The following is a 13,595-nucleotide window of genomic DNA, read 5'->3' as shown; positions in this document are numbered from 1 at the left end:
AAGCACAACAATAACTTCATTATGCAACAGTGAAAGTATTCAGCAAACAGTGAAAACATAATGTAAACACTGGAATGCAATGCTCCTCATGCTTCATGATGGATACAATGTATCTCTGTATTCTTCCTCCTCTTCACAACTGCTGGGACTAACATATCACATGGAAGTGAGAGGACTCTGCATCAGGGGGTCTGTGTGGGGTGTGCGTGGGGTCTGTGTGCTCACAAGTGTCCTGCCTAGAGATGAGCTGAGCTTTGTGTGGGTTTCTAGGCTGTAAACAGAGCCTTGTAGGCAGCCGGCTGTAGCATGCAGCTGAGGAGGAGGAGGAGGCTCCCCAGAAGGAGGAGGAAGGAGGCAGCCTGCTAGTGGGTATTTCTTCCCTTTCCTTTTTTTTTCTAAGAGCAATCAGCTTGTAAGGTGGGAGAAGCAGCAGCAGCAGTGGTGAGTCTGGAGCAGAAGGAGGAGAAGGTGTTGCTGAGTGCTAGTTACCTCCAAGCTAAACCTTCACCCAGCAGAAGACTTGAGGGACCCAACTGACTGGCCCACAAGTACATCCATTGGCCAGCTTGCTTGAAAAATTGAAAAAAAGGGGGAAGGTGTAGAGGCAGGGCATGTGATTGGAAAGGGGGGAGAAAAAAATAGGGGGACTGAAGAAGACTCAGCTTGATCAAAAACTCCTTCTCTTCCATGGCTGGTACCAAACGGAAAGTAAGAGCTCCTTAACTCCTTCTATCCCCTTTTTTGGAACTCTGTGACATGCCCCTGCTTGGAATTTAATCATGTGTGTGCTATAAGAATGAGAATTCATTTAAAAATTGTGCTTTTCTGTCCTGATCGCTGTTTATAAAAGACCCCCAAAGTCTTAGACTTTTGCAGAAGACCCCCGACACCTTTTCCCAGCCTTGAGGTGTCTTGTGAAAAGTTCCCAGCAGGCGTTTAATCGCTTTTCATTCATTGTTAGGTTTTGACAGTTGCTACAGGGTAATTTGTGATCAGGATAAAAGGACACTTAAAGGAGCTCTTTTCTTTTTTTTTTTCTTTTTCACTCTCTAAGCATCAGGATTGTGTCTGAACAAGTTAAGCCTGCCTCAGAAACGATGATGTTGCGTTTCACGTTTGTCCTTGATATTTGGTTGTAGAACTTTTCTTGAAGTGTTCCCTTTGGATGTATCGGGAGTTTGGCCGCAGGAAAAATTGTCATCGTTTTCTTTGCCCACTTGGAAGGCGATTTGATTATATCTAAGTTATGGGCCGGATTAAGAAGACCAAGTTGGTTTTTGGAGTTTTATTCCTTTTTAAATTGTTGGCGGATTGGTGTCAGTTTGCAGCTGGAGAACTGGAGCAAGGTAAGAAAGAAATGGAATATATTCAAATGCATGTCTATATGTTATATAACAAATGATGTATGCCACCACTGTTGAAGTGATGTTCTTCCTTGTGATACAACAATGCTCCAGGTCAACCAGCCATACATATGGACTGGATTGGCTCACCATGGGTCATGTAGAAAGCTCCAACCTTTAGGCGTATTTTTTAGGTATCATCAACCAATTTTTTATCAAGAATGACAAGAGTGAGAAATGTGCCTATCTGGGGCACCACCTTGATGGGTAGCAGATGCCGGGTAAAAGGTTAGCATATCTATTGCTGAGATTTTCCAGCATGGATTAAAAAAATCTTTGAATGCAATAATGAGTCCTTCTAGAGAACTCGTTATCATTCAGCTTTTAACCCCTATAATCATCACATGTACTGCTTGAATTTTTCCCATCACTTCTTTTCTTATCGGGCTTTATATGGCATTTGGCCATGGTAAAGAAATAATAATTTTCACTGCACAGTCAAATGATCCTTGACTGATAGACCTAGTTAGGATTTTTGTCTTCTAAATCTAAAGCAGGGCTGTTTGATTTATTAATTCATTCTCCTTTTATGATAGATGATGTGGTTTTACCATGACTCTGAGTACCAAAGTTTCTTTACAAAGTATGCAAGAAGTACCTGTACCCCGGCAGTGAACATCCCAAAATCCAGAGTGTTCTATTCTGGTTATCTTCTTACCACTCTTTCTCTGTATTAGTCCATTTCTCTTATGGGTGGTGCCATTGACCAATAGTAAGATGTGAAAGGCAGCAGGGGTTGGATCTAAAGTTACTATTTGGAAAGTAGAGTTTTGGGTACCTCCAGGGAGCTCCACAAGATAATTGAAGTACGGACAGGCAGATCTAGGTGCCCTATTTTCAGACCTGCTTTTAGATTCATGGCTTTAACCTGCACACAGTTACTCTTGAAAAAATTTTATTCTAGGTTTAGAGTTTGCCTTTAAATTACGTAACAGTTATCGATATTGTCTGGGGGGTCGGTAGCTAAATCCCTAGTCTTCACATTAACCTTTGTCATTGCAAGGAATTCCCTCTCTTTCTGCTGGAGAGCCTCGTAAATATAATTAGCCAGAATTACCCATTAGACTCCATCCATTATTTAATCAGTTTTTGGGGCTGAGTGCTTACATTTCAGACTGTACCTACCCATGACAATCTTACTGTTCACACCCCATGGTCAAAGCACCATAATCTTCCATTCTATATACAGATTCACCCCCTATTGCATTCAGTTGGCTAATCTCATTGTTATTACCTAGTACAGGAAGCAGTAGAACTCTTTTTATATGTTATAACTCTACATCTGCACTTTATAGCATATTAAAGGAGAGCAGGGCACTGGAACAAAGTTTCCAGACTAACTGTTCAGTTAACACATTTTTGCATAACTGCCTTGGGGGTCCTTACTATGGGCATGTTGGATACAACTAATCAGACTCATTATTTTGTGTTATGACACATTTCTGTGGTCATATTTGTCTTAAGCTCAATCATGGGGGGCTCAGAGCCCATCTTTGTTGCAGGCTAGGACATGCAAGGACCATTGGCTATTGAGAGCATTAAGGGGTGCAGACCCTCAGTGTTCTGCTTCAGCTGTCAGGTTGTGGTTAGTTGCTGGAGTCAGACACGGAGAAAGCACTTAAGTCAACTGAACTTGGGTTATCAGCAGGAAATTGAGTGATTGGTTGAGGCTTCCTAACCTGACCCTTTCCTATCCAAGAAGACTCATCGAATCATGTCTATGAGTACCAAGAGTACCCCTAGCAGGGACCAGTCTTGGATTTCTCCTGTACTATGTGCCTCAGGTCCCTTTAAACCCCTCCTCAGTTAATGTTTTAGGCATAGCTTGCTAGAAGAATCCATCCGACACCATTGCATAGAAAAACATAATTTCCACAAATCATGAAGCTTGCTTGTACTGAAGGATAAGAACTCCAATAACAATAAATGGAAAGCATGCTGAACTAGTCAAGATGACAACACTTACAAGTTACAATTGAAAAGTGCAAACTCCCTTTGAATTTCCAACGGATAGAAGACATGAGGACAAACCGTATTGGCTAAAAAAATTAAATGGATTGGTAGGGTCTTGCTCTTCGTAGTTGGTGATAAATCTAAAGCTAGCCACATCCATCACAACTTGATTGCACAATCTCTTTTATATCCTTACAGTTGTGGGTAACATATCACCAGGTTAAGGATTTATATTGAAGGCTTTTGTTTATTTTAAGCTGGATTTGCATACCCTGACTAGTCTTTGGGGATAGCAAACCTGCTTGAAGCAGATCAATTACACATCAGAAGGAAGTCAACTGCAGGTCAAGTGTGCTAAATTTGAAGGTGTCTCAAGCTGGTCCCACAATTATGGCAACAACACAAATCCAAACCCATTGACACAGGCCCTAGGGGAAATTGATTAAAAAGATTATACAAACATATTTTATTTCATGTGCAGCCAGTGATAGCCAACCAACAGTTAAAGAAATATATGTTTCCATACCTGCTGGCCAGCCAAAGTTGACTTATTTCCGTTCTACATGCAGCCTCTGGGGTACTTTAAGTCCCTGGAAACTAAATAGGTGCCATTGACCCAGACCCCCATGACATGGAAAATTTAAGGCTGTCTGACTCACAGGTAATGACCTTACTTTTTTGCAGCCAATCATAAATTATGTCACAGCACTGGCCAACCCAAACATTTCCAATCAGTTGCTCTTAGTTACAACACTTTAAGTGATGCTGTTCAGGTTATAAAATGAAGCCGGTTCTCTCCTCACTTCAAATCAATATCCTCCTGCTAAACATTGTGTTGGGTTTCACAATCTGCTGGGTTGAATTCTGGCTTGGAACGTCTCTGGCTGCTGTGCAAATTAGTGTCGTCTTCCTGTGTTTTCAGCACAGGACAGGTCACGCCAGGCTACCCGGCAATCTAGCTGTCATTTCACCTAGTTATTTGGATAAGTCCGTCACTCTGCTTTACTGTAATTCTTCTTATTGTGCTGCAGTCTGATATCTATACCTCTTGTCATGTTTCTCTATAACATTCCACTGCCTGCAAGGTACTCAGAGAGACGAGTTCCATATTTCACAAACAAACAGCAAATTTATGGTCAGCTGCATATTTTGGACTGATTGTCAATGGAAAACACGGCAGATTTATAACGCCTGCTCCATCCGCCGGGCCTCATAATCAGACATTGGAAGTTAGATGGAAAATGCCAGGAAATGATGTATTTCCTTGTTTGGGTATCTGTATATTTGTACTATGATTTTGCTTTTATATAACATGACACTGATATTCTGATCTGCCATGACATAATCACACAGTTAGATCTTATAGAAAACTATGGACAATAAAGTTTAACCCTATCACTGAAATCTTATATATTGGTGCTGATTTTATAAAGCTCTCCAAGGCTGGAGAGAATACACTTTCATCACTGAAGCTGAGTGATCCAGCAAACCTGGAACAGATCTGGTCTAGAATTGAAAACATTTGCTAACAAATAGCAAATGACTTTTAAGAAACCCATTCCAGGTGTGCTGGATCACTCAGCTTCACTGGTGAAAGAGTATCCTCTCCAGTCTTGAAAATTTTAATAAATCAGGCCCATTATGCTAGATGTCATCTTGCCAAGCTTTTGAACACAGCAGCTTTTATTAAAAAAATACTTAGTCACCCTGTCATTGGAGTCATTGTTTGGATTTTCCCTTTTATTGGCCAGTGCACCCCTGTATTTTTACCCTGCTATATTTACCCTGCAAACTCTATGCACATTGCACAAGCATGGTCCACCCTTGCCAGTCTATAGCAATGATGCACATGATGCGGAAAAGAGTACCGGTGGACTGTAAGTGGCTGAAAAAGGCTAGAGGTGATCAGTGGCATTGGAATGCCATTATATCCTATAAGAATAAAATATTTTAAAATATGGTAAAGTATTTGTTACCTAGTTAGGTTTTAAAGAAATATTCAGCCAGCACAAAACGGACATTTTGCTAACAATTCATATTTTTGCAATGTTTTTGGCCTCCATTAGATGTGTCCCATAATGTGCATGTATTTCTAGCATATTGGGGCAGACCTACATAGAAAAAGAACCCCTCCAAAGTTGTCCATTCTACCTTCTATCATCCAAACTTTTGTCTTCATCCTGTCTTCTTCTGGCATAAGAGTCTTTGGCCATCTTTATTGGCTGGGTTGGGATGATGTAACGACCTTGCATGTGCATAGTAGTTACTGTGCCGACATAGCAATAGGTTGTGGTGAGCATGAACATTGTGCTGCACATATACAGCAGCTAAAAAATGGCGAAAAGTTGTCAGCAAAAGAGCCAGCCTGTATTTGTAAGAGAACTTTACTTCCAGGGACAAACAATGAAATGTATGTCCTTGTAGATGCAGATTAGGTAAATTCTTTTTGGGAATACAGTGGCAATATACCCGGCTTTGAGTTCCCAAATCTGCAAACCTACCCCAGCTATTAAAAGGTGGTGGTGGGGGGGTTACATGGTCTGATTTCAGCAAGATTGGACGACGATCCTCATGCCTAGGCTAATATCTGGAATACTGATTCTTCATGTGAGTTTTGGCTGATTGGTATATGTTCTCTTATATTGCCAATTCAGCACTAGTGGTATAAGGCTTCCTCCACTCTTCCACAAAAGCATTTTTGGGATTTTTTAAGGTCTTCCAGCAGTCAGATCCTGTTCGGACATCGGTCTGAGGTCAGCTTTGCTCTGACATTTCACTGACAAGCTGGGACTGTTCAAAACCAAACCTGGATTCTCTCTCTATACTTTCAATTCCCATACAATTAACCATTGCGTGTATTTGGTGCATAACCGGCTCCAATGTTAGATGTGATTATCTCTTGTGTCCCAGCTGAACTTGTCTCCACTTTGTGCTAATTGCCCATTTGTTTTGCCTTTTAATAAGAGACTTAGTTAAAGCGAGTTATCTCCTTTCATTTTCTCTTTGCACACACTCAATATACAGTTGGTGACAATTATTAATTAATGACAAGCTCCATGGGATCTTCAAGTAATGAGACACCGGCAGTTAAAATACCTCCAATTACACTGATCCTGCATGATCGATTGTTGAGTTTATCAGCTTGCAAGACTTTGTGGCTGAGGTTTGACTAGAGCTGCCTTAAAGTAAATGTTAACCCTAACTGACATTATGTTTTGGATGTGTGTTTTAAAAACAATTGTTAGTCTTTCAATTTGTATCCTTTGTTGCATCTTGCTGCTACTCACCTCTTTGCATCCATTAATGTCTATATACACAACATAAATAGCTATATGCATTGTCTCAAGGTAGGTTTATTGATAGTGGCATTAATGGACAATGCCTGTATTGCATGTTGGTACGGCTGCTTGTAATCTCCATTGGGAAAGAAGCAAATGGATGGCAACACAAGAGAATAGTTGAGAGAAAGGGGTGTAGAACTGTGATTGTACACAAAACAAGGCAGGATCACCAAATAATAATTTAACAAAACCTGCAAATCAGTATTAAAGTTACTTTGTACAGCAGTCTTCTGTTGAAAAAGTGATGGTGACTAGGCAAGGGTATGATACACTTACCTATCTATATGTTTGTATTAAAATTACTAAATATATATATATGATGCAGGACTTCCAGAGCACTTTAAATTATCTAAAGAGACTGTACAGAACCTTCTTCTCCTTCAAACTTTGTAGTAATATATGTGATAAAAGAAAAGTCACTCCTTATTTCTTTTTGTGCAAAATTACAGCTTGAGCTGTTGATCTCTGTAAATCTCAGACTTTATTTTATGGTGGTAAGGAGACAAAGAATGGTAGGATAAGGAGCTGAGAGCTCCAACAGCTGGTGGAAAATATACTACAATATTACGATTTGCAATATTTTATATTATTATAAAGTTGTTAATTATTATTATTAATATAAAGTTTTTAAAAATACATATGTATGTTTTTGTTTAGTTCTATGGAGCCATTGTTAAAAATGGAGAGCAGAATTTGTTTGCAGCTCTTGTTGTTCTTCACGGAATCTTGTTTCATCATTTCAATAACATCATATTTATGGGAGTGGGTCAGGTTTTGGTGGGGAGGCCTAAAGTATAAAATGGAGGTAATAAGTGGCGATCAGAAACTCCATTCTACGCCATACGTGAACAAAGTAACCTATCACTACTTAAAAAGTTGCAAAAAGTTGTTTAAAAACAAACAGCACAGCTCCTAATTGTAGTTTATTACCACTTTTAAAGTGGACAAAGCATGGACCAAATGTCTTATTTTTGGCAAATAAAGGTTTGGCAAAGAAATTATAAAATAGTGACTTAGAAACAGACAGGTGATAAATGTGTCATTTTAAAAAATGTCAAAAATGATCCTCCAAAAAAGTCTTGATGATCCATTTTTCTATTTGATAAATGTGCCGCCAATATAATTCCCCTAAATTTTGTCATTTATTGTAATTTATATCAACTTAGATGTACATTGTAAATTCATGGATCGTTCAGGTGACCTCTTTGTCATAACGTTGACATGACCTAAGGAACCTTTCATTCTGAACAAGGCCTCTTTGATGTGTCACCATGAAATGGTCTCTATGGCATTGATTCTGGACATGCTCCTCTCTGTATTTGATCCATCAGAGAACAATCTTTGTTTTTTATCTTACTAGCTTTTAGGAGTGAAAATAAACGATGGTATAAATTGCATTAGAGAACCCTATAAACCTACAAGCCCATTTTCCAGCATTATAATCATTTTAACAATTGTCCTGGTCCATCAACACACTTCCATGAACAAAAACATCCATGAGCAAAAGAAAAAAAATCATGCCTGCCTTATTTTTTTTTCATTAGCACAAAAATATTTTATTACATGGCTTGATGCGTGCTAAGGGGCTTGGTATGCTTTTTTACGGCTTGTGTACTTATTGTGTGACATTAGTAAAAAAAGGCAAGACATGTAGCAATCAGATTGTGGTGCCTTGTGTTATCACTGACACATGCTTACACAGTGTGAAGGGACATTTCAAGAGGACCTGAATTGTGGACATGACCAATAAAAAGGAAAGCAGAGGCGAAACAAAAAACAAGTCACTAGTAGCCCCTGTGTACCGGTTTCTTTACAGGCTTACCATGCCTTGTTCTGTACTGTGTCTTTATAGATGTCACACTTACATCTTCCTCACTAAAGCGCATGTGTCTCTCTTCTGCACATGCGGGCAGCTCTGACTCTGGGTGTGCCTACACTCCCATGCTTTATCAGTTTTGCCCAATCTGCTTGCCAATCAGGACATAGCCTCTTAATCATCCCTGGCTTTTTAGCTAGCTCAGACACAACATGTGAGACACCTGGAGACACAAGTCTCCTGAGCTTTGCTGAGCTGTTCCTGTACACTTGTTGCCTAACCCAGTGTTTTCTCTGTCCAGCTCCTGTGTTAACCCCTTGTTTCCCAGTCTGTTGTTTCCAGCTATTTTGTTCCTCTCTGTCTACGGATATTACCATGTCACCTGTGCCTCCTGTTGTTTCCAGTGTCTCCTGTGTTCCCTGCGTCTGCAGTGGCCCCTGTGTCACTGGTGTCAATTTACTGGATTCCCTGGTATTTGATCTATCTCTCTTACTTGCTGCCTGCCTTGACCCCGGCCTTCTTTGAAAAATTCTTTTGCTTGGTGATTTGTTATCTTTCTGCCCACCCTGGTGTGCCCATGGATCGTAACCTGACGGTAACCAGCAGTCCAATATCCTCACCACTAAAGGCTCTGCAGAAGACCTGGTTGCCGCTTAGACTCTGTGTCCTGGCCCTTCTTAGGGCTCACACCACTAACTAAGGGAGAAGAATCTCAGATCTACAGAATTGATAAAACAAGGAGATCCTAGCACTATAGGTCCTCAGTGACAGCTTCCACTCCAGTAAAGAGAACATTGAGCAGCACAGTGGGAACATCAACAAATATAAATAAAATCTGATAATACTAGTAGTCAGAAGCAGCACATCTCTAGATGATCTCATAATGCAAGAGGACTGTGGCACAGGAGGTGCACTGTTTTTTTCCAGGGCAAAGGGTAGGTTTTTTTGGGGACTACTCAGTTGCTTAACTGTAAGCAGTTAACTTTTCGAAATATTTCCTATATCAGCCTTCTTGGCCATTTTTTCTTGGTAAAATCCTTGAAAAAAAATTCAAATCTTCAGGGGAGCTCTGGTATAATTACTATATCCATGGCTCACGGTACATTAGTGCAGTGGTCAATAGGAACAATTCTTCTTGTTGGCCAGTGGGATCTCAACCTTACAGATAACTTAAATGAAAAATGGTGCCCCTTAAACTGTCCTGAGAGGCACAAATTGCTCAAAGCTCAGGAAACCCCTAGTGACCTCTTGAAGAACCATGGAACCCTGGCTGAGAAACACTGCCCCTTTATATAAATATAGTATAAATAGTAGTAAATAATAAAGTATCACTTTCTAAATTCAAGGACATTTCCTACTGCCATAATAATGTATATGCTGAAACACGTGCTCATGAAGACCTTGCAATGCTCATATCGTTCAGGGGTAACAGAAATTCTGCTACAATACCTATATTCCCTGAATTTATACATCTGAAAGCTGAGTATTTCACCCACGTTGTTATACCTATAATTATATTTTTATGTGACATGCTGAAATATTAATATTGAATGAGTTTCTGCTACAGAAGCTTTGCCTGTCCATTTTCTATAGTTGATGTCCTAGGAATGCTGGTATGCTCTATCTAGCTGAATATAGCTGTACAGATGCTATAAACTGATATCAATAGTAAGTTAATGTCTGTTTTATAGACATTGCAGGTGTGTACTGATATCAAGCATTTTGGGGCAGCTGGAAACATTATAGGTAATTGGATTCTGAGTGCTGATGGATTAATCCATGGTACTGAAAGATTACAGAGAATTTCTTTCTGGTGGGTGGATACATTGGTCGTGTGAAGGTTACGCATACATTTATTCAATATAACTAGGTTTAAATGTAAAGTTGCTTAAAGTGGCTTAAATGTAAATTTGTATTTATCTTAGTACAAAGATGATAACATATAAAATATGATTATCTATCTTCAGTAAATTGAAATAGAATTATTAGTCCAACCCCCATACATATCAGTGGAGTTTGATTAGACTGTATACTAGACAAAGAGTTTCTATTGATAATTTAATCAAGTTAGTCTCTCCTTTAGTGATTGTGGAGATGTTAGATAAGAGTATTAGGTCTCACTAGCCCCAACGTGTTTCACCTTATTGGCTTTTTCAGGGGAAGATGAGACACCTAGGGTAGACTAGTAAGAATATTTATATATATATATATATATATATATGTTTTTTCTTTACTTGTTTAGACAAGGACTGAAAACATTTTGTATTGTATTATGGTCATGTGCACTGATAAGCTACATCCCAGCAATACTAGCGCTTGCTACTCTTAGTACTGGAAATGATTGGAGGAGGGTGGCTACATTAAGTGTCCCTGTCCCTTCTGTACATGGGATGTAGCCACCCTCCTCCAATCATTTCCAGCACTGAGTTTCTACCCTTAGAATGAAAATTTTGGCAGTTCTTAGAATTATTTTTCACTTCTTATTTACAGCAAATATTAAAGGAATTTGATGTGATGAGTACATAGGAGATTATGTAATATTATATGGACCTTTTTTGTTTGTGTTTAGCAACAGTATTAGGCAGCCTTTCTCAAACATTTTAATATGGGGAAACTCCCACGACTTAGAAAACCACTATTATAATTATTAAATTCACAGCTCACAATATATTAGTGTGGTGGACAATGGGAAGAATGTCTCTTACATTGCTGGCTAATGGGAGGAATGTTATTCTTACAGATAGCCAAAAAAAATTGGTGTCAATGAGAAGGCACAAATTTCTCATTGCTCAAGGAACCCCTAGAACCCTCTGGAAAGAACCATAGGGTTCCATGGAACCTGTTTGAGAAACACTGGTTTCATGCATGGGTGTAGTTATTACTGTTTTACATAATGAGGAATTGTTCATTATTCTAAATATTGCCACTAAGAGGTATATTTATTCAAACAACAACAAAATTTGTTATATAAAGTTTACACATTCTTTTTTTTATGGCCGGCAAACAAACATTACAAATGATCCTAATGAATGCCATTATTGAGGAAGAGTGTTAGGTGTGTGTGTTGGAAGGGGGGATGATGAGGATAAGGAAGCAATTTGTTGACTTTAAAGTTTATTAAATTCAAACAGATAATTAGGTTTTGTGATATTACTGCTACTGATCCTCATATGACATGTTTATATAATGAAAAGTCTGTCCTTACTTATTACTGAACAGAGCAATGAAAGATTGACGGGATGGAATTTCCCAGCATGATGGAACCTGTCCCACCTTGTCCCATCTGTTCATGACTTGTCACCAATGATGTACAGATTGGTTGTTTGGGAAAAATCTCACTTCTTTGTGATGTAACACTCAGGGCCTTGCCATAGGGCAATATATTTGCAAAAATAAATCGTTGCTTACAATCAATGATGACTGCAATGAATTGTTAGTGATGTCATTGCTAGAATCACTGACTACAATTAAATAGCAATTTGTAGTGTAAAAGGGAAAAAAAAGCGATTTCCAGAGGCGATCCTGTCACCGGCATGAGCAGCCGACTAAACAATGAGCGTAAGATCGGAAAACAGTTAGTGACTTAATGCTCTAATTATTAAACAGGGAATCTGACATTCCCTCAAACTTTCCGTGGTGGGAATCAAATATTTCCATTGAAACACATAGACCTGAATGATTCCCATGAGGGAATGTTTCAGGGAATCTCTGGGTCCCTGTTTTATGTTCCTTAGAGATTTTGTAGAAGATAAGAAAGACTTAATATGAGAAAAATGTGATATGAGAGCTTTACCATTTATATATATATAAAAATTTGTTGAATTATGAATCAATATAAAATAATTACCGTTAATTTTATGTTATTTTCAAACAATAGAAGTATAACATTTTTTTGCAATGTGTATGGTGTAATGCAAATTATATATGGAGATATAACATGGTTTATACACTGGGAACTTATTTGCATTGGTATTGGTAGACTTGAATCAATTTATTTCCCTTATCCATTCTAAGGCCATAAAAATCACATACACCAACCTTCCAAACTAATCTATTGTTTGTGTGGGAGATAACATCAAAATTAGCAAGGCATTTCTGCAGCACATTTCCAAGATATAATGGTGGAGGGATGATGCACTGAACTCATGCATAAATATAAAATGAACCCATGCATAAATTCAAATGTGTAATTGTAGTGTATTTGGAGGCAAAAGAAAAAATATTTTTATATATATGTATATATATATTTTTTTTTTTTTTTTTTAAACCTTGTAGAAGCAGCTTTGCATTACTGGGTAGGGTAGAACCATGGACATGTTTTTTTTTCATCTATGTCTATTAGGGAGATTTTCCTTCTCTTCCATTTTCATAGACTCATCAGCAAGTGGGTAGTGAGGGATATCTTTATACCTTGAAGAAAATTCTATCTTTCTATCCTAGGCTGTTGTTACTAGAACAAGTTTCCCTATTAAACCATTTCCAACAATATCCTGTACTAATGACAACTCAAAATTTTGGATTTTTCCCTGGCTTTAAATTATGGCAAGATTTTGGAAATAAAAGTGAGTGAATCCATCCAATGACATAGATTGCAATACAAGTTTTAACCCTTCAGTACTTTATCCAAATCAAAGGTACAGGTATGCTCAAGGAATAAAAAGCCATTGATCGTTGAGTGGTTGGAATCTAGGTGTAGCTTGTATGAGTACAATATATATATATATATATATATATATATATATATATATATAGTCTTTAGCCTTTTTATACCTTACCATGTCAATGTAACACAGTTTTAATTGAGTTACAATGACCACTGTACTCCCACTAATGGCCCTGATTTATTTAAGTTCTCCAAGGCTGGAGAGAATACACTTTCATCAGTGAAGCTGGGGGATCCAACCAACCTGCAATGGATCTGGTGTCAAAATGTTTGCTAGCAAATAGCAAATGATTTTTAGAAATCCTTTCCATGTTTTCTAGATCCCCCAGCTTCACTTCTGAAAGTGTATTCTCTCCAGCCTTGAAAAACTTTATTAAATCAGGGCCAATGTCTTCATCTGCTTCCCTGTCCAGAAGGAC

General features: G+C 38.4%; 1 protein-coding gene across 1 annotated transcript in view; it reads left to right on the top strand.

Moving 5' to 3' along the window:
* The first annotated feature begins 317 nt into the window (after nucleotides 1–317).
* Nucleotides 318–13,595, top strand: part of PLXDC2 (plexin domain containing 2) — a 271,147-nt gene continuing 257,869 nt past the window's right edge. Inside the window, exon 1 of the mRNA XM_072412754.1 lies at nucleotides 318–1,346. Coding sequence (XP_072268855.1) covers nucleotides 1,247–1,346 — 100 coding nt within the window. The 5' untranslated portion in view covers nucleotides 318–1,246. The remainder of the gene's footprint in view (nucleotides 1,347–13,595) is intronic.

The sequence above is a fragment of the Pyxicephalus adspersus genome, chromosome 5, assembly GCF_032062135.1.
Source record: "Pyxicephalus adspersus chromosome 5, UCB_Pads_2.0, whole genome shotgun sequence".
NCBI lineage: Eukaryota > Metazoa > Chordata > Amphibia > Anura > Pyxicephalidae > Pyxicephalus > Pyxicephalus adspersus.
This window is presented reverse-complemented; position numbering and strand designations above follow the sequence as displayed.